Source organism: Apodemus sylvaticus, chromosome 11 (genome assembly GCF_947179515.1).
Source record: "Apodemus sylvaticus chromosome 11, mApoSyl1.1, whole genome shotgun sequence".
Classification (NCBI taxonomy): Eukaryota; Metazoa; Chordata; class Mammalia; order Rodentia; family Muridae; genus Apodemus; species Apodemus sylvaticus.
The window spans coordinates 36,852,326-36,877,310 of record NC_067482.1 but is presented as its reverse complement, the minus strand read 5'-3'; the positions used below and the strand labels follow the sequence as shown (position 1 = coordinate 36,877,310).

The 24,985-nt window shown below is 43.7% G+C and overlaps 1 protein-coding gene across 1 annotated transcript in view; it reads left to right on the top strand.

Moving 5' to 3' along the window:
• Cwh43 (cell wall biogenesis 43 C-terminal homolog) overlaps positions 1-24,682 on the top strand; it is a 51,051-nt gene extending 26,369 nt beyond the window's left edge. The window contains exons 13-16 of the mRNA XM_052199003.1: positions 771-915; positions 5,166-5,227; positions 7,803-7,958; positions 24,346-24,682. Of these exons, the coding sequence (XP_052054963.1) occupies positions 771-915; positions 5,166-5,227; positions 7,803-7,958; positions 24,346-24,424 (442 nt within the window). The 3' untranslated portion in view covers positions 24,425-24,682. The remainder of the gene's footprint in view (positions 1-770; positions 916-5,165; positions 5,228-7,802; positions 7,959-24,345) is intronic.
• Positions 24,683-24,985: the final 303 nt, after the last annotated feature.

Genomic DNA, 24,985 nt, shown 5'->3' with positions numbered 1-24,985 from the left:
AAACATCCGGTTGAAGTAGCAGTGTAGGTGACACAGGCTGGGCTGTTCTATGAAGGTTGCAACCCTCCCTCTTATGAGTGCCCCTGGATCTTTTACTTTGATATTTTAGCTGTGATCCTGGTGACCAGGTCTCACGCCATTGCCACGCTTTCTTCTTTTACTTGTGAACGTAGAGCCTTTGTGTGTGTGAGGCAAACACCACACATTTCCACTGAGCCATATCTCCGTACCTGCCTCCGTATCTGAAAAAAGGTTGAACAGATTCTGGGTTTGGCATAGAAACTTACAGATTGGTGTTATTTTTTAACAGTGAGTGTGTGTGCCCCTATAATAGACTGGGGGTGTATATGTCAGGGTGGGCGCCTGGGGAGGTCAGGAGAGTGTAACAGATGCCTTGATGCTGACATCACAGGTGGTTGGAGCTGGCTGACATTGATGCTTGACATGACCAAATTCCATTCCTCTGCAAGAGCAGGAAGTACTCCTAAGTGCTAAGCTAGATAGATCTTCAGCCCTAGGAAAGATTTTTGAATGAACTTGACATGCACTGGTTTCTACAGGAAGGTTTTTCTTAGTCAAGCATTTGTCAAACCCACTTTGAAGTGTGGGTCTATGTCTTGTTCATTGTAAAAATTCAGACCTTTTCCCAACAGAAAAAGCTCTGGTTTTTGTACCCTGTTTGAGGATATTTTGAGGGAATTTGGTTACCTCTTTTTCTTTGAATTGTTTTACACATATAATGAAGAGACTCTTTTGCATTTTGTTTTTAGAGATGACCTTGACAGGAAGCTACAGGCTATTGCAGTTTCAAAATTGCTGAAAAATTGTTCAAATCAAGTGATATTTCTGGGCTATATCACTTCAGAGCCTGGTTCAAGAGATTACACACAACTCACAAAACATGGCAACATGAAGGTAACACAAGTTTAATATAACTTCTGATCTACTGAGTTAAGTGGTTCTTTATTGCTATACACTTTTAAAAAATCCAACCCAAAAAAGCTTGTATGTGTGTGTGTATGTGTGTGTGCGCGTGTTTGTGCATGTATGTATCTGTGTGTACTTGCCCACACACATGCACATGTATATGTGTTTGTGTGTGTGCATGTCTGTATGCAAGTGTGCGTGTGTGTTTGTGTGCACTTGCATGTGTGTATTTGTGCATGTGTGTATGTGTGCACATGTGTGTATGCATGTGTGTGTGTGTGTGTGTGTGTGTGTTTGTGTAGCTGGAGGTCACAGTTTGACATCATGTGACCTCCATTGTTTTTCACATTATTTCGAGACAGGGTTTCTCACTGAACCTGGAGCTTATGGAGTAGACCCTGGGATCTCTTGCATCTGCTTTCCCAGGGCTAGAGTCACAGGTGTGTACCAACTGTGCCCAGATTTTTATATGTGTGCTGGGGATCTGAACCCAGGTTTGTGTGGCAAGCCCCCTTTCCAGGGTGCGTCACCCTTTCAGCACCCTGACAACGTGATGTATTCTGTGCTTTGTGAGCACAAAAAGCATGACCTAGCCTACTGCTTCAATCAGCAGAGCACATACCTGAGCCTGCCCAGTAGTCTGTGCTGTGGACAGGGCTCGCGGGGACAGCTCGGTTGTGCTCCACACAGGGCCAGTGAGCTGTTTCTTGGGTACCACAGGATTTCCCGTGTGGTGGATTCACAAGCAATGCTTTTGGCTCAGGACCACCACTCTTACTCCTGGGCTAATTGGCTAGGCCCTGGAGTGAGTAAACAAGGGGAGGAGAGCCTGCACCGTCCTCTGGGACTTGCCCTTCTAAGTGGCACAGTGTCACCTCTGCTTTAATCATAATTCTTGTCACATTCACCTGAAGGATCGTCAACCCCACTCCTTGATGTGGGGAATGTCAAAGACATCTAGGAAGGGTACCACAGGCTGGTGAGATGTTAACGTAACTGTGCTTAGAAAATGAAATCCGCCACACTGTGAAAGTTAGTTATAAGACTTTGAGTAAAAGCTGAAATGGAGTATCAGAAAGAGGGGGGTCCAGTCACACAGGGTCTCCCCATTGATCCTGGAGCAGCACGTACCACTCCAGGTCTAAAACACGTCAATTATTCAGGATACCCTGATGTAATCAAGCTCTCAGGAACACACAAACCAAACCCCCCAAGAGACTGATTCACGCCCCAGAATATGGCACATATTAACTTATACTGAGAACACAGTTGCCGTGTTTGATTAGGCTCAGGAGAGAGATCTGTCCTTGAGCATAGCACCGGAAAGTTGACAGAGAGCGTGGGGTAATGAGGGTTTGGCAGGGAACAGAAACTCAGGTGATAGCAGTAAGAAAAATAGAGTAGCGTGGTTCTCGGAATCGAAGCCTTGGTGGAGAATCAGCCCTGATATGGCACTCGAGCTGTGTCGTCTGGAACTGTTTTTTTGTTTTGTTTTCTTGGGGTTTTTTGTTTGTTTGTTTGTTTTGTTTTGTTTTGTTTTGTTTTTTTTCCAAGACAGGGTTTCTCTGTGTAGCTCTGACTGTCCTGGAACTCACTCTGTAGACCAGGCTGGCCTTGAACTCAGAAATCTGCCTGCCTCTGCCTCCCAGAGTGCTGGGATTACAGGCGTGCGCCACCACCACCTGGCTGGAACTGTTATTTCTTTAATGTGACTCTAGTCAATCAGCCCTCGGCCACCATGGCCTCTGTTGCTGCCCCCTCCCCCCATCCTGCAACCCAGCCTGCTCTCCAGTCCCATGGTTCAATCACGTAAAATAGCATCCATGTTCTATTTGGGAAGACAGAGAAAGGGCTAAAGAGGAGGCCAAGGGTGAATGCAGATTACCTCTGCACACACGCTCCAGGAAGAGGGACCTTGTGCGTTTCATTTCTTTGACTGGAATTCAGCCGTGTGGTCATGCTTCACTCTACAGAAGCCTGGAGGTAGGACAATCCATCTTGATGTCTATATACAGAAGGAGGTGGATCTCTGGGAAACAGAAAACATTGGGAAGATGAGTTGGCCTCTGTATTCATGTACTAGGCAGAAGGATAGCCAATGTGCTGGGATGAGATGGTGATGTTTATTACAGAGAAGACAGGAAGGAAAACAGTATTGCAAAGAGGAGGAACTCAGCTGAGTTTAAGGCATGTGTGTGGCCCAGTGGAGAGATAAGAGGATATAGAGATGCAGAATCCAAGATCTCAATCAGGATTAGAGATAGGGACCAAGTATCCAGGCAGTCCTTCAAGCCACTGGTGTGGGCGACCTTCCTTGGGTCCTTTAAGAAGTCGAGAGGACTCCGGGTTGTGTCATCACAGAGTACCTGGTTCTGGGTAGTCTATGGAGAAGACGTTTGCCTGCCTTATTGTGTTGGAGGCTGGCATTATAAGATTAGGCATCCCTAATCTACTCAGACCACCCCACTGTATCAGATAAAGCTACTGGAAAAGGCCCCACAGAGAGAGGGAGCAGCTTCACTTTATGACACCTGGCTCTTCTAGCTAGATGTAACTGGCTCTGTGAGACCAGCATCAATCCCCTCTGAAGGAGGCACCCCCTTGACATAGCCAGTTCTGACAGGGCCCTGACCTACAGAATTTCCACACCTCAACGTGGCCAGCATGGAGTCCAGGATTCCATCCTGTGAAGCCCCGGGGGTGTGTTCAAATCACATTCAACTGATAGCTATTATGGGATGGTGTGTGTGTGTGTGTGTGTGTGTGACAGAGAGAGAGAGAGAGTTAGAGAGAGAGTTGAATGCACCAATTCTCAAGAAAGTCAGGAGAGTCAAAGGGAAACCCAGGGCTTGGGATTCTGGGATTGTCAGTTCTCTGTGAGAAGCAGCCTCTGACTTGGCTTTTCATTTGACCATCTGTTGGTTTCCCATATAATGGTTAAAAGCTATTTTGATTGGTAATGGTCTCTAACATTTGCTTTTCTACGAGGAATTTCATTGACATGGAGAGGAATTTTAATCATATATGCTTAGATGAACAGATTTTTTTCTCCTTAAGAAATGAGTAATTAAATTCTCTAGTCTTAAAATTTTACAACACCATATAAAATTCTAATGGAGTAAAATAACAGTTAAACAGATGTATAGATTGGCCATAGTATCTATAGCTTAAGGATTAAATTACTGTCTCTCTCCCAAGGCAAGCAGAACACTTTTTCTTTTATTTATTTGCTTTTATAATTATTAAACACTGAAGCTTAATTTCTAAGATTTATTTGCACTTTCTTTTATATACAAATGGAGTATATAACATAAATAATAACTAAGATTAACATCCAGGTACACGTCATGTAGCAAATATAAAATAAATTGTGTGGCACGTTTGTAGTAATATAAACTGTATTTTAAGTTAAATTTTAATAGTTGAAATTTAGAGGTGGGAAAAATTTAGAGGTGGTAAAAAGTCAAATATAAATATATTATTTATAGGCTATTTAAAAAGAAGGAAGTGGAGATTTCTTCTTTCACCCACAAATCTCCATATTTATAGGGTTTTTGTCTCAGTACAGTATAGAAAGAAAAACCTTCCTCCTTCTGTGATGAAAAATGAGTCTGGTTTCAAGCCTTCAACATCAAAAGACTCTTGATTGCTCCTGAATGCGGTTCTGTCCATGATCTGATTTAGTAAACACAGACCGAGCTTCCCCGAAACACCAGGCTTCAAGTTAAATACCAGGCAGCTGAAGAGCTATTGATGGGATCCCCTTTGCACAGAGAGGCAAGGAAGAGCAGAGGAAGAAGCCAGGCCATTTCTCATCCTTCCTTTGTGCTTTTTCCAAACAAGCCACTGAGGCACCGGGGTGCAGCTGCGGTGCAGGGCCTGGCTAAGAGGGCTGAGGACCGGTGTTGAGGCTCTCAGTTCTGCTGGGGCTGACAGATTTGTAGAGCTGCCGGAGGCAGGACCACAGTGCAGCTGCAGACTTACCCATCTTCCTGTGCTCCCAGCATCCAGAGCAGAGATAGGGAGGGGCACAGGAACTGCTCAAAAAACATCTCTAGAGTGAATGAATGAGTTCCTCATGCATGGAGGATCAGTGGGAGGGCAGTGAGGGAATAATCTGTGCTTCAGTTCACCTTTTTTCTTTATTTTCTTTTTTCCTCCTTTTTGTCTTTTTGAGCAATTCAGATTAGAGCATTGCTTTCTATCTTGTGAGCATTCTCCTCTCTGCTCTTGCGTAGGATATTGACAGCTCAGATCGAGACAGATGGTGTGAATACATCATGTATCGGGGCCTGATCAGGTAAGCACTGGCATTAAAAAAACAAATTCTGGGGGATGGAGAGATGGCTCAGTGGTTAAGATCACTGTCTGTTCTTCCAAAGGTCCTGAGTTCAAATCCCAGCAACCACATGGTGGTTTACAACCATCCATAACAAGATCTGACTCCTTGTTCTGGAGTGTCTGAAGATAGCCACAGTGTACTTACATATAACAATAAATAAATCTTTTCTTTAAGAAAAAAACAAATTCTGTGAATTCTAGAAGGCAAAGTATCATGGAAGCAATTAATGTTTTCTGTCTTTTATAAACGTTGATTGTGTTGGTTACATGATTCAACAGTTTTGACATTTAATAGTCTAAGAAGACAGAAGTAGCTAAATAAAGCTAGAGGTATCATAAGGGTCTTGTAAACTATTAAACACAATGGTGTGTAAATAATGCACAGTAATAAAGGTACCATTGGGAGATGGCCCTTGCAGATACAGAATCAGAGGCCCTAACACAAGAGCGTTCTGTTTGAAGGGGGTGAGACTGGGGACGCTGCAGTATGTCTTGGGGCTGAAAGGTAGATGGTGTAGCAGGTGAAGGCTGTCATGCTGGGGAGGGGAGTGGACCTTGTAAGGTTCTATGGACCCTTCTTAAGCACTTTGAATATAAGCACATGGAGACATCATTGGCCCTTGGACAGCTCACCGGGTTCACTCATGTACTTACTGAAGGATGCCCAGGAAATCACTTAGGGGCTATAAACGTCATTCTGGTTACAACACTGGTTGTAACTGGTTACAACTAAGAGGCCCAGCCATTGCTCTCAGATAACTGCCTGAGAAAGCTAGCCTAACGACTCCTTCATTGTTTCCAAAGAGCTATGGTAGAAGAGCATATATCACAAGTCATTTCACATCTAAGATCAAGAACACTGTTTCTATTTTGTTCTGCATTTGACTATTTGTCACAGGATGTCAGAATTCTAGAAGACAAGCTTTCGGGTAGACTGAAATAGGTGTAACAGTCCCAAGTTCCAGTTCTCTGTGTGTATGTGGGCATGTGTGTATGTGTGCACGCAGGCAGGCTTGCAGGCATGTTGCATGTGCTACAGCTTATCCATTGTTCTGCCCTGGTTACCCTGGCACCATAATACAGAAAGAGTGAGTGACTTAAATAGAAGCCAGCTATACTCTCAAAGGCCTAGAAACAGGTTAGCATTTCAATCTTAGCGACTCAAGAAAGAAACAGCCCAGATTTGCAAGAGTCAGTGCTTTAGAATGACCTGAAGCTATGGCGCATGAGCTTAACCCAAAGCCGTAACCTGGGACAGCTCAGATCCCCATCTGACAGGGCCACAGCTCTAGTCCCTCTCCTTGTCATGGGAAGGTGGGCTACCTCCACCCACCCTCAATCTTTGTTTCTGTGTCTCTCTTGCAGGTCCCCTCACTCTGGCTGAAGTCCCCTTTCTTTATCTTTCCCTAGTCTCAGCACTCCCACTTTCCCACGGTGTGTACTCCGCACAGCATCCGCCACAGATCTCTGCCTCGCCTCCTCTGGTGGGTTCCCACTCCCTCCTCTCCCTCTTGGATAGGAGTCTGAGCCCTTACAGCTGTGTTTGAGGAAGGGTTTCTTTCACCTGCTTCCCCTCTATCCCAAGTCCATTGCCGTTCTTCCTTCAGTCCTGGTTGATTCCCCAACCCCTCTGAGTCTTAGCCTTTCTTAGTCCATCCCGTACTTTGGACTCCTTCCTTCTTGTACTTTCCCACAGGACTTATCGACCACCGCCCAATAGATTTTCTGCATACACACTTGTTTAATTTGTCCTCCAACAAGAAAGAACGGTCACTGGGAGCAAAGACTTCATCTTCCCTCCTGGTCGCCCTTACAACCTAAAATACTGCCGTGGAAATTTCCTCAAATCCATAAGTGACTGAAAATGATGCAAATGCCCTTTTGGAAGAGGTGGGATCTAAATGACTGAAAAACGAAGTTCTTTCTCCTGTGGTTCATCCATTTCCCCATCTGAGAGCTTCCCTGAGAACTGTTTGGATAGTGTTCGTAAAGTGTTTTGACTTTTTCAGAGAGCTGAATGCTGGAAGCGAAACAGGATGTGGGCAGGTTTTTTTTTTTTCCCAGACATATAAAATCTTTGATTTTAGACTAGGAAATGTGCCTAGAAATATTGCATGAGGTATTTGGATTTTGAAAAGTAAAAGAAAAAAAATGTAAGCATGCACACTTGTCAGTCTGAAGAAATCCTGTTATTAACTCAAAGCATAATTATATGGGAAGTGGTTTGTATAGACGGAACATTCATCCGAATACAAAAGTAAGGCAAAGTTGCTAAGTGGAGTTAATTAATTCTGTGTCCATAGTCCTTCTTCATTTACCATGTTACGAAAACAGCATTTCTGTTAATATTTAGGGTAATAAATCAAGTTCATTCTGATCATGATACTCAGAGTCAAGTGAGAAATGGGCAACTAGCTTAATTCAGAAGGTGCTAGCCATGAGCGTTCGCTGGGCTCTGGTTGGGCGTTGGCTGTACTCATTAGAGTATTTTTTATAATGAGACATTTTAGAAACCATTTCTAATTCTACCGCAGGTTGGGCTACGCAAGAATCTCTCACGCTGAACTGAGTGACTCTGAGATTCAGATGGCCAAATTCAGGATCCCGGATGATCCCGCCCATTACAGAGACAACCAGAAAGTCGTCATAGACTGCCGACGAGTTCCCAAGAACATTCATTTCAACCCCAGGTGAGTGGGTGCCTGAGTGGGTGCTGTCTCCTGTAGACAGCAGACACGAGCTACCACATGTCCTCACGGAGCCCAGGTATCTCCTCAGATGAGCTCAAGATGGTGGTAGACTCTAGAGGCTCATTCCAAGCGAAGGAAGCCTTGGTAAAGATTATAACCCATGGGTTGAAGTTACGATTTTTGCTTTCTGTAATGAACTATGTTCTAGTCCTAGCCCCAGGGAAAACATCCCATTGTTTCATTTTTACAACTAACAACCACCACCATCATCATCATTGTCACCATCACCATGACTAAAATCATCATTGTCACTGCCGCCACCACCACCATCTTTTTTTTTTTTTTTTTTTTTTTTTTTTTTTTTTTTTTTTTTGAGACAGGGTTCTTTGTATAGCCCTGGCTGTCCTGGAACTCACTCTGTGGACCAGGCTGGCTTCAAACTCAGGAATCTGCCTACCTCTGCCTCCCAACACCACCATCATTAACACGACCATGACAGTGAATACCTTGAGTGCGCCCATATCCCAGTTCTGTTCTAGATTCTCTGTGTTACTTCAGTTTAATTCACTGGGTTGTTAACTGCAGTTACCAATATTTTATTGAGGAGAAAGTTCAGGCTGAGGAATACTATTGCATTAGGCTTAAGTGACTAGTCAAGCAGACTGAGCTGTAGAGTAGGCAGGAAGCCCATCAGCACCACAGGGTAGCTTCCATTTCTCCCTGGCTGAACCTCCCATTCAGCCTGAGAGCATTTGAAAACAACACTGCTGAGTCAATTCATAGGGACTCCCCACGATGATGCTTGGTTTAGGGACTTAAAAAATTCTTCCCAGGTTATTCGAATGGGCAACTCACACTGAGGCTGCGAAGTGTGGGCAGTTCTCTCACGTGGCAGGTGTCCTGCCAGGAAAGAGCTATGGAATTTCGTTTCGTTTAGCTTTTAATAGCGGTTATCTAAGGCATCTGTTTGCAGTCAGGCATATGATTTGAAGCACTCGCTCTTTTCTCTGCCGCAGTGGAGGGTGAGACAGGACTTCTGTGACAATCCGGATGCTGAGCCCTGGACATTATCATTGGACATTTCTGGCTGTGAGCTGCCATGTGGTTACTGGGATTTGAACTCAGGACCTTTAGAAGAGCAGTCAGTGCCATTAACTGCTGAGCCATCTCTCCAGCCCCCTCATGGGAACATTTCTACTTTAGTAGCTCATAGCTGCGGCAGGTTTCACTTTGTCAGGGACAAACTCCACTTCATTTGTTGACTTTCTTGTACCTCCTGGGGACAACTGTGCCAGAGTGAGGTGATAACAGAAGGAGGGCGAACCCAGCCCAGCCTTGCTCTGCTGCTGTGTTTCTCGTCTGCTGGGATACACGTGATGGTGAGGTGAGCCTTTGCATTCTCGCCAGAGAAAACACGGGATTGCATGTCATTAGCCTGACCATTCCCATGAACACGTATCGCTTTCAGAACACGCATCTAGTTCCTAGGATGAGACCCATGACCAAAAGCAAGTTGGGAAGGAACGGGTTTGTTTGACTCATGCTTCCGTGCCACAGTTCATCATCAGAGGAAATCAAGACAGAGCAGGAACTGGGAAGCAGGAGCTGATGCAGAGGCCAGGGAGGGGTGCTGCTTACTGGCTTGCTCTCCATGGCTTGTTAAGCTTCCTTCCTTCTGTTTTTCCTTCCTTCCTTCCTTCCTTCCTTCCTTCCTTCCTTCCTTCCTTCCTTCCTTCCTTCCTTCCTTCCTTTCCTTCTTTCCTTTTTTAATTTTTATTGATTCTTTGTGAATTTCATATTATGTATCCCAGTCCCACTCATCTCCCTGTCCTCTGGTATCCTCTCTTTATCTTTGCAATCTCCACATCAAAATAAAACACCCCTCCCCCCACCACCAACAACAGCAAAAACAATAAAACAAAGCATAGAAAACACCCAATCGTGGAAGCTGTAGCACGCTGCGGTGTGTCCCTCGGTCTGTCCCTCTGTCCACACATCTTCCCTTGCAAATGCCCATTGCAATCATTCATTAGTCTGGTTAGAGATTATCTGTCTTCTGTGACACCATCGATATAGGATCCTCCTACCAGGCTTCCTCCTGGTTATCCTGTTCTTACCCTGTGTCGTGGAGATCCTGCAGTTTTAGATTAGCAGGACCGGCCCTTTCATGCAGCCCGGCTGTTCAAAGATGACATAGATATTTGGGGTGGGCCCACGCAGAGCTCTGGATGGGGCCTGGGTGGTAGCTGAGCTGGTTAGCGTGCTGGCTCTCCCTCATCAGCACCACCAGGGGGAGCTGTTCAGCAGTGCTCCAGCTAGGCCACCCAGTGCTGCCATCAGCAGGAGGCGGGGTCAGCCCTCCTGCTCTCCTGCTCTCCGGCTCTCCTGCGCTCAGGGCCAGCTCACTAGCACTCGCACTCACACCTCCAGGGCCGGCCCCACTGTGCTGCCCAGCCAGGGCAAAGGACCCACTCTCCCAAGTACTGCAGCCTGGGATGGTCTGGACCAGCTCTTCCGCCCTCCTACAGTTCTCAGACTCTCGAGGCTTCCTCACCCTGGGCCTTTGGGCAACACATCCACTGTGTTGCCCAAGCAGGTGCAGGACCCTCACGCTCTCCAACTACAGCTAGTGAAGGGCAGGGCCAGCTCTTCTGCTCTCAAGCCCTCTGGGGGTCCCGCTCTCCCATGCTCTCACTCCCAGAGCAAGCTCACTTGTGCCCCCTCACTGTTGCGCTGCTCAGGAGAGGTGCAGGGTCCACTCCCCTGTGTGCTGCAGCCAGACAGGGGCAGGGCCAGTGCACCTGCTCTCATGACCCCAGGGCCAGCTCTCTTAACTGCTGCAGGTGACAAAAGGCAAGCCTGCTTTCTTCTAGAACCCAGGACCACCAGTCCAGCAGTGTCCCCCACTACAGTGGGCTGGGCCCTCCCACTTGAATCACTAATTAAGAAAATGTTCTAAAGGCTTGCTTGCAACCCAATCTTGTGGAGGCATTTTCTCAATTGAGGCTCCCCTTTCTCAAGTGACTCTAGTTCATACCAAATTGACATAAAACAAGCCTGCATAGAGACCATCTCTTTGCTGAATGAGATGACTTCTTAAAAGAAAAAGAAAACTTTTGGGCAGAAAAAAATTTTTTCTCCTTTCTTTATTCTTCATATTCCAAGAGTGTGGTAAGAACCCAAGAAAACTATTTTTAGTGAACCACAACTGCAGACTGAGCCAAGACAGCTGTGGCTGAGCTAGGTCTGTTTTCTTGTTCTGTTCCCAGGGTGATGAAGGTGTTAGGGGAGGCCTGCTCACGACAACTAAGACAGACTCTCTTGGCAATCTTAAATATTCTCTGCATCATCATTAAGTTTAGTCACAATGCCTAAGAGCAGATTACTCACCCTGTACAACTGAAATCATGTCCTTTGACCTGTGTATCCTGCCAGTGAGCCTTAGGCAAATGCTGTTACTCTGCTCCCTGCTTCTGCAAGTAGTATTAAAGAAGTATTAAAAAACAAACTACTTGAGAGAACACACTCTCTAGTGCTTGCAGGCTCTCCTTCCCCAACTTCTCTTGAGGATCAAACAGGGTTTGGCACAACCCAGACAAGCACTCAGCCACCGAGCCATATCTCAGGTCTTGGCTTTTTATTTTTTATTTTTCTTTGAAATAGGATCTCACACTGTGTAGCTCAGGATGACCTTGAACTTGCTATCTAATCTGGGCCGGTTTTAAACTGGCAAGTCTCCTGCCTCTGTTTCCCAGGTGGTGAGGTGATGCTGACTGCCTTTGGCTGATTACGTCACTGGTCCTAGTGCCTCTAGGTTTATCCACGGTGCAGCAGAAGACAGCATTTCCTTTGTTTCGAGGGCTGAAGTGTATGTGAACCCAGGGCAGCCTTGGGTGTGTCATTCCTAATTCCTTAGGGGCTGTCCTTGATTTTTTAAGTATTTTCTCACTAGCCTAGAGTTCACCAGTTAGGTTAAACTGGCTGGACCAGAGCTCTTTTTTCCATCTGTCTGTCTCTGTCTCTCCAGCACCCAGAAGGCAAGAGCATGCCACCACACCTGACTTTTAAAATGAGGGTTCTAGGAGTAAAACTCAGATCTCCATTTTATTGACTGAGCTATCTCCCCTTTCCCCTTATAAATACAATTTTTAAGTTAGCATACAAAGTGATAGGTTCCATATATACCGTTATATTCTTATTTGTGCTTTCCCCTACTGCCATCTTCCAACTCTCCCTCCCTCTGACTGAGTCACAAGTATTCATTACCATCGCTTCCTTATCTCTTCACCCTTCTTACATCATTTCCTCCCCTTTCATGTTCCCCTTTATAGCTTTCATCACACACAGGCACACACACACATGCACACATGCACACACGCATGCACGCACACACACATACAGATGCACACGACATGTGCATGCACAGGAACATGTGCACGCACACAGATGAATACATATACATACATACATAGACACATGCACACATACATGTATACATGCATACAGATATACAGGACACATGCACACTCATGAGCATGCACACACAAAAATGAACACACACACTCGCGCATGTGCACACACATTTCAATCTGTATTCCACACTTTAAACATGGGGTCTTTTCTGCATCTGGCTTATTGGATTTCCTGTTGCATCTTCTTTCTGGTTTTGGTTTTTCTCTATGACTGAATAAAATTCCATTGTGTATAGATACCACATTTTATGTTTCCTAGCTATCATGAATAGATAGGTAATATCCTTGTATTGCAGGGACCTCTGTGGAATGTCCATTTATAGTCTTTTGGTGTGTACCCAGGGGAGCTATGGATGGGTCACATGGGAGAAAAGTTTTAGCTTTTGAAAGCCTCCACACTGATTTCCACGGTGGCTATACATAGTTGCATTTTCTCCAGGAGAGCAGAAGCATCCTTCTTTCTCTGTGTCCTCACCAGCATTTACTGTCATTTATTTTCCTGACAATTGTCGTGATGCTTGGGGTAAGATGGAATCTCCAAGCAGTTTTAATTTTCATTTTCTGTGTGATTAAGGGTATTGAATACTTTTTCAAATATTTGATTGACTTTCTGTGTTCCTTCTTTTGAGAACTGTCTATTCATTTAATTAGCTCAATTTATTGGTTGGATGATTTTTGATATTTATTTTATGTAGTTCTTCCATGTATTCTGGACATTAATTACCTGATTGATGAATAGCTGGCAAAGCTTTTTTTCTTCAAATTCTGGAGACTTCCACTGTATCTCGGCAATGGTCCTGATTGTTGCTGCACAGAACTGTCAGGTTTATGCAATGCCGCTGGCTAGTTGTGGTTATTTTCTGTACTGTTGGAGTCTTATTAGGAAACCCCTCTCCCCACCATGTCAAGAGCATTATTCATGTTTTCCTCTAGAAGTTTCAAGGTTTCAGACTGGTCTCCAGTCGATTTGGAATTGCTTCTGGAGCAGAGGGAGGCCCTAGCTTCCTTCTTCCACATGTGGAAATTCAGTTTTTCTGCATCACTTGTTAAAGAGGCCATCTTTCAACAACCAGTGTGTGCTGTCCCTTGAATTTTTGATCTTAGTCACTCTGATGGGTGGGAAATGGAATCTCAGAGCTTTCTTGATTTGCATTTCCTGGATAACTAAGAACATTTGAACACTTCTTTAAGTGTTTCTTAGCCACTAGAAATTCTGCTCTTGGGAATTCTGTTTAGTTCTGTACTCCATTTTTTAAATTGGGTTACTTGGGTTGTTGGTGTTTAACTTCTTGAGTTCTTTGTAAATTATGGATATTAGCCCTCTGTAGGCTTGGTGAAGACCTTTTCTAGATCTGTGGGCTGTCATTTTGTCCTGTTGATGGTGTCCATTGCTTCTCAGTTTCCTGAGGTCTCATTTTTCAATTGTTTATCTTAAAGCCGGAGCCATTGGTGTTCTGCTCAGGAAGTTGGCTCCTGTACCAATGAGTTCAAGGCCATTTCCTACTTTCTTTTCTATCAGATTTTCACCCTCTTTGTCGAGGATCAAGTGGCCATAGGTGTGTGGGTTCATTTCTGGATCTTCAATCCTGTTCCATTGATCCTCCTGCCTGTCACTGTACCAATACCATGCAGTTTTTAATACTATTGCTCTGTAGTATTGCTTGAGGTCAGGGATACTGATTCCCCCAGATTTTCTTTTGTTGCTGAGAATAGTTTTAGCTATCCTGGGTTTTTTGTTGTTCCAGATGAATTTGATAATTGCTCTTTCTAACTCTGTGAAGAATTGAGTTGGGATTTTGATGGGTATTGCATTGAATCTGTATATTGCTTTTGGCAAAATGGCCATTTTAACTATATTGATTCTACCGATCCATGAGCATGGGAGGTTTTCCCATTTTTTGAGGTCTTCTTCCATTTCCTTCTTCAGAGTCTTGAAGTTCTTGTCATACAGATCTTTCACATGTTTGGTAAGAGTCACTCCAAGATACTTTATACTGTTTGTGGCTATTGTGAAGGGGGTCATTTCCCTAATTTCTTTCTCAGCCTGCTTATCCTTTGAGTATAGGAAGGCCACTGATTTGCTTGAGTTGATTTTATAACCTGCCACTTTGCTGAAGTTGTTTATCAGCTGTAGGAGCTCTCTAGTGGAGTTTTTTGGGTCACTTAGGTAGACTATCATGTCGTCTGCAAATAATGATAGTTTGACTTCTTCCTTTCCAATTTGTATCCCTTTGACCTCCTTATGTTGTCGAATTGCCTGAGCTAGTACCTCAAGTACAATATTGAAAAGATAAGGAGAAAGGGGGCAGCCTTGTCTGGTCCCTGATTTCAGTGGGATTGCTTCAAGTTTCTCTCCATTTAGTTTGATGCTGGCTACCGGTTTGCTGTATATTGCTTTTACTATGTTTAGGTATGGGCCTTGAATTCCTGTTCTCTCCAAGACTTTAAGCATGAAGGGATGCTGAATTTTGTCAAATGCTTTTTCAGCATCCAATGAAATGACCATGTGGTTTTGTTCTTTGAGTTTGTTTATGTAGTGGATTGTATTGATGGATTTCCGTGTATTGAACCAACCCTGCATTCCCGGGATAAAGCCTACTTGATCATGGTGGATGATCGTTTTGATGTGTTCTTGGATTCGGTTGGCAAGAATTTTATTGAGTATTTTTGCATCGATGTTCATAAGGGAAATTGGTCTGAAGTTCTCTTTCTTTGTTGGATCTTTGTGTGGCTTTGGTATCAGCGTAATTGTGGCTTCGTAGAAGGAATTGGGTAGTGTTCCTTCTGTTTCTATTTTGTGGAATAGTTTGAAGAGTGTTGGTGTTAACTCTTCTTTGAAGGTCTGGTAGAATTCTGCACTGAAACCATCTGGTCCTGTGCTTTTTTGGTTGGAAGACTTTCTATGACTCCTTCTATTTCTTTAGGCATTATGGGACTGTTTAGATGGTCTAGTTGGTCCTGTTTTAATTTTGGTATTTGGTATCTGTCAAGGAAATTGTCCATTTCCTCCAGATTCTCCAGTTGTGTTGAGTACAGGCTCTTGTAGTAGGATCTGATGATTTTTTGGATTTCCTCAGTTTCCGTTGTTATATCTCCCTTTTCATTTCTAAGTTTGTTAATTTGGATACTTTCTCTGTGCCCTTTGGTCAGTCTGGCTAAGGGTTTATCTATCTTGTTGATTTTCTCAAAGAACCAGCTCCTGGTTTTGTTGATTTTTTGTATGGTTCTCTTTGTTTCTACTTGATTGATTTCGGCCCTGAGTTTGATGATTTCCTGCCTTCTACTCCTCCTGGGTGAAATAGCTTCTTTTTGTTCTAGGGCTTTCAGGTGTGTCATTAAGCTGGTAATGTATGCTCTCTCCGTTTTCTTTTTGGAGGCACTCAGGGCTATGAGTTTTCCTCTTAGCACTGCTTTCATTGTGTCCCATAGATTTGGGTATGTTGTGTTTTCATTTTCATTGTGTTCTAAAAAGTCTTTAATTTCTTTCTTTATTTCTTCCTTGACCAAGGTATCATTGAGTAGAGTATTGTTCAATTTCCACGTGTATGTGGGTTTTCTGTTGTTTCTGTTGCTATTGAAGACCACTTTTACTCCATAGTGATTAGATAGGGGGCATGGGATTAGTTCGCTCTTCTTATATTTGTTGAGGTCTGTCTTGTGACCAATTATATGGTCGATTTTGGAGAAGGTACCATGAGGTGCTGAAAAAAAGGTATATTCTTTTGTTTTAGGATAGAATGTTCTATATATATCTGTTAAATCTAATTGGTCCAAAGCTTCAATTAGTTTCATTGTGTCCTTGTTTAGTTTCTGTTTTCCTGATCGGTCCATTGAGGAAAGTGCAGTGTTGAAGTCACCCACAATTATTGTGTTAGGTGCAATGTGTGCTTTGAGTTTTAATAAAGTTTCTTTTACGAAAGAGGGTGCCCTTGCATTTGGAGCATAGATGTTCAGGATTGAGAGTTCTTCTTGTTGTATTTTTCCTTTGACCAGCAAGAAGTGTCCCTCAGAGTCTCTTTTGATGACTTTGGGTTGAAAGTCAATTTTATCTGTTATTAAAATGGCTACTCCAGCTTGTTTCCTGAGACCATTTGCTTGTAAAATTGTCTTCCAGCCTTTTACTCTAAGGTAGTGTTTGTCTTTGACCCTGAGGTGTGTTTCTTGTAAGCAGCAAAATGTAGGGTCCTGTTTACGTATCCAGTCAGTTAGTCTGTGTCTTTTTATTGGGGCATTAAGTCCATTGATGTTAAGAGATATTAAGGAATAGTGATTGTTACTTCCTATCATTTTTGACGTTATTTTTTAAATTTGATTGCTTAACTTCTTTTGGGTTTGAGGAAAGGTTACTATCTTGCTTTTTCCAGGGTGAAGTTTCCCTCCTTGTATTGGTGTTGTCCTCCTATTATCCTTTTTAGGGCTGGGTTTGTGGATAGATATTGGGTAAACTTGGTTTTGTTGTGAAATATCTTAGTTTCTCCATCTATGATGATTGAGAGTTTTGCTGGATATAGTAGTTTTGGTTGGCATTTGTGTTCTCTTAGAGTCTGCATGAGATCTGTCCAGGACCTTCTAGCCTTCATAGTCTCAGGTGAAAAGTCTGCTGTGATTCTGATAGGTCTTCCTTTATATGTTACTTGGCCTTTTTCTCTTACTGCCTTTAATATTCTTTCTTTGTTTAGAACATTTGGTGTTTTGATTATTATGTGACGGGAAGTATTTCTGTTCTGGTCCAGTCTGTTTGGAGTTCTGTAGGCTTCTTGTATATTCATGGGCATCTCTCTCTTTAGGTTAGGGAAGTTTTCTTCCATAATTTTATTGAAGATGTTTGCTGGCCCTTTAAGTTGTAAATCTTCACTCTCATCTATGCCTATAATCCTTAGGTTTGGTCTTCTCATTGTGTCCTGGATTTCCTGGATATTTTGGGTTACAAGCTTTTTGCATTTTGCATTTTCTTTAACTGTTGAGTCCATGGTTTCTATGGAATCTTCAGCATCTGAGATTCTTTCTTCTATCTCTTGTATTCTGTTGTTGATATTTGCATCTCTGTCCCCTGATTTCTTCCCAAGGCTTTCTATCTCCAAAGTTGTCTCCCTTTGAGTTTTCTTAGTTGTTTCTACTTCTGATTTTAGATCCTGGATGGTTTTGCTTAGCTCCTTCACTTGCTTGTTTGTGCTTTCCTGTAATTCTTTAAGAGATTTTTGTGTTTCCTCTGTCATGACCTCAGCCTGTTGACCAAAGTTCTCCTGTATTTCTTTAAGTGATTTTTGCGTTTCCTCCTTGTTGGCTTTTATATTCTCTTGGATTTCTTTCAATGATTTTTGTGTTTCCCTAGTAAGGGCTTCTAACTTTTGATCCATTTTCTCCTGAATTTCTTTAAGTATGTCCTTCATGTGTTCCTGTACCAGCATCATGACCAGTGATTTTAAATCCAAATCTTGTTTTACTGGTGTGATGGGGTATCCAGGACATGCTGGTAGAGGAGAATTGGGTTCAGATGTTGCCATATTGCCTTGATTTCTGTTAGTGACGTTCCTGCGTTTGCCTTTTGCCATCTAGTTCTCACTGGTGTTACTTGGTCTTGTCAGTGCTGGACTCACCAGTGCAAGCTGCCCCTTCCCAGTTGGCCTCTGGTGCACAGCTTACACCCTGCACTGCCTGTAGACAGGGTGCTGCTGTCCAGGCTGTTCAGATCCCGAAGCAGGCACCTGAAGGCTCCCGCTGGGGCCCGCAGGATTTACCAGAGCACACTGACTTCTCCCAGCTGGCCGCCCGGAAGCCCCCGCTAGCCTCTTGAGGGACCTGGAGATGTGGTGTGGCCGCCCAGGCTGATCTGAAGCGGAGAGAGTTGAGCTGAGGGCTTCCGCCTGAGGCCTTGCCCCAGATTGTGTCCGTGGACCAGATGAAGCCCGTGTGCACCCCCAGGGAGTGCCAACGGTGTATGCTGCTGTGACCTCCCCTGTGTTCCGCTCACTCCGCTGGGCAGCCTATTCCCCAACTGGGCTGGCGCGCACAAGGTTAGCCTGGTCGCCCAGGCCCTGAGTCCAGGCAAAAGCCTGGGAGGCCAAGGTCCGAGCAAAGTTCCCCTAGGGCTATGACTGTTAATTGGGTCCGCCAGGTGACCCGGATGGCCGGCGTGCGTGTCCGCGCTCCCCGAAAGCACCGGGAGAGTCTGCTGTGCTAACAACCTCCTGGGCCGGTTGACTCACAGATGGCCCACCAAGCCGCCCAGTTCTTGGGGTCAGTCCTGTGCCTTTTGGGGCCTAGACCCCCGTTTTGTTATCCTCAGGCTACGCTTGTTAGCCGTCTCTGCCCTCCCGAGCACTCTGGGTCCTGTAGGCAAAATGGCGGCGCATGCGCAGGCCAGGGCAAAAAAACCTCCTGGCTGGGTTGGCACCCCATGGCCACCCGAATAGCCCAGGGCCTGGGTGCAGACCAACGCCCGTCGGGCTCAGACCCCTGCGGTGTTGGCCTCGGATTATGTTTGTGTACCTCAGTCTGTCCGATCTCTGGAGTCCGAAATCAAGATGGAGGTGAGTCTCTCCTGAGTGGGGGGAGGCCGCGTTCTGAAGTGGCTTCCGTGCAGCGAAAGGCGCCGCACAACTGCAGCTGCTTGCCACCCGGCTGGTCAGCGAAGGTCAGTGGTCATGGGCGCAGGGCCTAACTGGACCCTGTGTCGCCTTGGTTCCACTGCTGATGGCCCTTCAGCTGGACCAGCCACTGCTGCACTGCTGCTGCCGCCGCCGCCGCCGCCGCCCTATCATGCAGTTTTTAATCACTAATACTCTGTAGTACAGCTCGATCTGTGAAATGTGTTGAAAATTAAGCAGTTGTAGCTGTGTGGACTGATATCTGTATCCTGTCCCGAGGGTCCTAGTTATTCGGGGGGTCGAGGAGGACCAAGCCTGAAAGAGAAACGGATGAGAAAAGGGAGCGAGACCAAGCAAAAAGGTTGTCTTGTCAAGGTCTGTTTATTGAAAGGCTGAAGGCCTGGTTATAAGCCCACAGTGAAGGGAGATAAGGAGGGGCTAAGGGAGAATGATTAAAGGCACAGAAAGAGGGGAGGACATCTGGGTTGGATGCTGGCGGCAGGCTTGAAACATCTTACAGTTTTTTTTTTTTTCTGGAATGCTGGTTCCTCCTTAACAACCCCAGGTGTTTATCCAAGATAAGGACCAATTGGTTCCCACAATCAGCCTTGTGTAAAGGAGGGGGTGGTTCTGGTCCCAACAAAGGGTCAGTGGATTCTCAGGGTGGGAGCTGTTGAAAGTCTGGTTTCCCACAGTTTGGTCTCCCACATATCCAGATCTTCTATTCTATTCCACTAGTTTACTCGTCCGTTTCTGTGCCAATACTAAGTAGTTTCTGGGGACAGCAGAAAAGAGAAAAAGGTAAAAGATGCAGGGGTGGTAGGGGGACAAAGAATAAATGAGCACAAAAAGAAAAAGATTAAAGATCGCCTGATAATGAAAAAAATGCAAACAAAATTAATTGAATGTCTGCAAGGAACTAAAAATTAGAAACATTAAAGACTTTTTAAAAAAGAGGTATTGATTTTATTTTATGTGCAAGTGTTCTGCCTGCATAAACGAATGTGAATCATGCATGTGTTTGTTGCCTACAAAAAGTCACATGAGGGTGCAGGGTCCAGAACTGGAGTTAGGATAGCTGTGAGCATCACATGGGTACCAAAAATGGAACTCAGGTCCTCTGTAAGAACAAGTGCTATCAACTACATAACCATCTCTTCAGGCTCCAAAAAGGTGGTTTGTGTGTATGTGTGTGTGTGTGTGTGTGTGTGTGTGTGTGTGTGTGTGTATAACTAAGAGAAAATGAATATGCAGTAATGAGGAAGTAAAAGCACAAAAAAGGAGGCCTAGTTGACTCAGCTTCTTTGGAAATTCTCATCTTCTCTGTGTTTATGCAGATACTGAGCTCGTCTTAGACACCCATCTGATATCTACCAGAGCTGTTTCATTTAAGTAGCTTCTCTTGAGTACCAGGGGCACACTAAGCTTTGCTGTCTATAGGCCAGGCAGGCTTTCTGATATTCCCAAGACTTCCCAAGATTCCCCTCTCACACCTCCTGCCTCTGGTGGGGGAGTATTCTAATGGAGGACATCTTGCATGTATGTGAGAAAAAGGTGAAGCAACCACAGAACTTAGATCTCCATTCTTTCAAAACCCACAAGAACTGATCGCCCGGCCTAAGCAGTGCAGAGGAGACTGTCATTCTACTAGAGTGCCAGTGTCTCTGACTCTGCGGCAGTAAATAGCACACAGGGGCCCCCAGCGATCCATCTGCTGACCTCAGGCTCAGGGCCATGATGCCCAGAGTGATTCTCTGTTAAGAACATTGCTCCTGGCCTCTGGGTGTGGGACTTCCTTTCTTAGTGCACGAGCAGAGCTTCCTGTGATATGTACTCTTGGCTTGCTTCCTTCCCTGCTTTCCACAACTGCCCTCCTCCTCACTTTGAGACTCTGCCCAGTTAACTTCAAGCTTTCTGACTTCACAGGCCCATGCTAAGTACTGAACTCGAGGCTTCTTGTATGCACAGCAGGCACAGGCTTCTTGTATGCACAGCAGGCACTCTACCAATGGAGCCCAGCCTGAGTGTAGTCTTTCTTATGCTGACTCCTCCCTTTAACCAGGTCATAGAGAGGCAGCACTAGTCTGCAGTCTTACAGGACCATCTCCTTCCTTGTGATTCTACCTGAGTCTCCTTGGTTAATGATCAGTAGCATTTCCCCCACATAACTGTCAGTTGTTAGAATGAAAATTTTTTTCGTTCGTTTGTTTGTTTGTTTGTTTTTTGAGAAATGTCTATTCACCTCCTGAGTGGTTTTGTCAGGTTTTCTAACTACATAATTCTGATGTGATTCTTCTTCTTCTTCTTTCTTCTTCTTCTTCTTCTTCTTCTTCTTCTTCTTCTTCTTCTTCTTCTTCTTCTTCTTCTTCTTCTTCTTCTTCTTCTTCTTCTTCTTTTCTTCTTCTTCTTCTCCTTCTCCTTCTCCTTCTTCTTCTCCTTCTCCTTCTCCTTCTCCTTCTCCTTCTCCTTCTCCTTCTCCTTCTCCTTCTCCTTCTCCTTCTTCTCCTTCTCCTTCTCCTTCTCCTTCTCCTTCTCCTTCTCCTTCTCCTTCTCCTTCTTTCTCCTTCTTCTTCTTCTTCTTCTTCTTCTTCTTCTTCTTCTTCTTCTTCTTCTTCTTCTTCTTCTTCTTCTTCTTCTTCTTCTTCTTCTTCTTCTTCTTCTTTCTCCTTCTCCTCCTCCTCCTCTTCCTCCTCCTCCTTCTTTCTCCTCCTCCTTCTTCTTTCTCCTTCTCCTCCTTCTTCTTCCTCCTCTCTTTGTTAGAGTCTGAAGAGGGCTTGGCATTAACATTCCTTAAATGTTTCATAAAGGTCACAAAGACCACTAGGTCTTGAACTGATTTTGGGGGGGGCGGGGTTGATAACTGACTCAATCTTCTTACTCACTGTTAAGCTGTTTATATTTTACATTTCTTCAAAAATCTAGTCTTGATAGATCACGTGTTTCTGTGAATGAATCCATTTCTAGGTTATTGCTCATGGTAGATTCTGGTGACCTGCATTTCTGTGATATCTTTCACTCATGGTTTTATTGGGGATTCTCTTTATTGTTAGTAAGTGTGGCTGAAGGTTTACCAGTTTTAAAATCTTTTCAAGGGGCTGACCTGCAGTCTTTTTGATCTTCTGTTTTTCTATCTTGTCATTATTTTGCTCTGATCTTTTTTTTATTTCTCACATCAGCTCTGGTGTTTTTTTGTTTGTTTGGGTTTTTTTGTTTTGTTTTTGTTTTTCTCTAGCTTACTACAGCATAAAGTTTAGCTTCTTAAGTCTTTCTGCCTTAATTCAGACAGGTACCACAGACTTTTCTCTTAAAACCAGTCTCACTATACCTGTATTATTTTGGTATGTTATATATATTTTTAACTCACATCAATACTTAATTTTTTCTTTTCTTTTTTTTTACTACTTTTTTTGAGTCATTGGTCATTTGTGAGTATATTGTTTTAATTCCTATGTATTTGTGAATTATGTGATTTTTACCTCTGGATACTGAGTTCTGGTTTCACGCTTCTGTGTTTAGTTGATATGGCTCAAGTGTTCTTAAATTTATCTAGACTGCTTTGTGGCCTCACAAAGGATCCATTCTGGAGAATGTTCCATGTGTGGATGTGAAGAGAGTGTTTAACCCGCCCTTGTACTGGTCTGTATCTATCTGTTGGGTTCATTTTGCTCTAGTGCAGTGTCGCATATGCTCTGTTCAGCATCTGTTGTTGACTTTGTCTTCCTTTGGAATCTCTCCTTATATGCTTAGGTGGTTTGACGTTAACTGTGTGTGTACTCACAATTCTTATATTCCATTGATGAGATGACTCCTTTATTATTATTATTACTATATAATGACGTTCTTTATCTCCTGTGACAGTTTTTGAGTTATCTATTTTCTCTACAGTGAGCATAGCCATCCTGTTCTCTCTCAGTTGTTATTTGAATGGAGTATCTTTTCAGCCATTTGCTTCCACCCTGTCTAAGTTATTAAAGCTAAATTGAGTTGGTATGGGTAGCCTAAAGTTGGATCTAAAAAACAAACAAGCAAAATTTATTTGACTTTGATCCATTTCATGGGTGGAGAATTTGATCCATTACATTTAAAGGAGTTGATAGGGAAAAACTTACAGAATTTCCATTAAACAAACATTTTTGATGGCTTTAAAGTTTTTTTTATTATATTCTTCCTCTTCTGATGTCTTCCTTTTTGACTTGATATATCTACTGAGGATTTTCTTTGTAGTTACATGAGGCTTATACAAAACATCTCATAACTCTACTAAGACCCTATCTCCCCCTTTCCCCTCCTCTCCCTTTTATCCTTCTATCTTCCCATCACTTCCACTACCCAATTTCATGTGTTCTCTCTCTCTCTCTCTCTCTCTCTCTCTCTCTCTCTCTCTCTCTCTCTCTCTCTGTCTCTGTCTCTCTCTCTCTCCTCACTGAGCCCATGTGGTGTGTATATGTGTATGGGTAGAGGATCATCTACTGGAGGAAAGGTTACTTCTCAGGGATTGCAATCCTGAAGAAAACTTGTTCTCCCTCCCCTGGAAGCGAAGTCATCAACTAGCACTAAAGAAAATACTATGTGGAAACCTACTACTGTAGAAGCTTTCTAATATACAGAAGAAACAGAGTTACAGTATCACAATAGGATAATACCTCTCCCAGACACCATAGGTTATCAAATAAGAAGCCCAGTGCCAAGTATGGGTTATAGCCTTTTGAGTCATGAGTCAGTAGAGCCCATCGAGCACCTTACCCCAAACATTACAGGCTCTTGCCATTGCCTTCATAATCTGACGATAAGACACCACATACCTGAGTCATGGGACATGGTAGTGACTTGGGAGCTTCATTCCTACAGACAAGCTTTCACTGTGCCAGAGGTTTTATTTATATTACTAAAGAAGAAAAATACTCAGCACTCTTGCATGCCTGTGAACATGGTAAGCTAAGATAATGACTGGCCCGACAAGCTAAGGTTCAGGACTGTGTGAAATAATACGGAAGTAACCATTTTATTGGTGAAACAATCCATGTATGTTGCGTATACATACATCTGTTAATAAATGATTAGGTGATGTATACATTTTTCTAGTCCTTTTTTTTTTTTTGCAAGTGGATAGATGTTTAAACAGATATTTCTAGGAGGATATGAGCATTGGAAAGCCTCGCTTTGTCACCTTGCTGACCCCACACTTGTGTATATTTATATACCATTCAATAATACCAATCTAATAAATGTAAGAAAAAGTATAAAATGATCTATCTATTGTTACACACACACACACATTCAAACCTGTATCCTGTGACATTTTCCCATGTCAATGTTTTCTTTTTTTAGATTTGGTTCCTACAAAGAAGGGCACAATCATGAGAACAACCACCATTTTCACATGAATACACCGAAATACTTCATCTGAACCCTTTTAGACAGGAAGTCATCCCCAAATGAGGAAATATGTAACAGCCCAAGGAAGAGTTTAATGAAAACGGAAGAACACGTGAAGAACTTCAGGAGTTAAATTTTAAAAAAGGAAGAAAAAGGTGACATCACACGATGAGAATTCCACCAGTTCATAAGCTATGTTGCTTAATAAAGGCATCTCTCTAACTTACTTTTGTTTAAAAAAAATAGTGTGATAATATAAGAAAGTTAAGCTCAGGGCTGGAGCCGGAGCTCGGTGGTAAAGGGCTTGCCTTGTGTGCGTGGGGCCCTAGTTTCAATTCCCAGCACTGCCAGAAATAAAGTGAGCCGATGAAGGAAAAAAAGAAACCACTGACTTGTGATTATTTTAACAACACAGGCTGTGGGAGATAGCTCAGTGGGTAGGTAACTTGCTGCACAAGCATCACAACCTTGTCTTGAGTTTGAATCACCAGCACCACTGTAAAATGCCGGTTGTGGCAGCACTCCTCCATACCTCCAGTGTTAGAAGAGAGAGGCAGAGAGAGACAGACAGACAGACAGACAGAGACAGAGA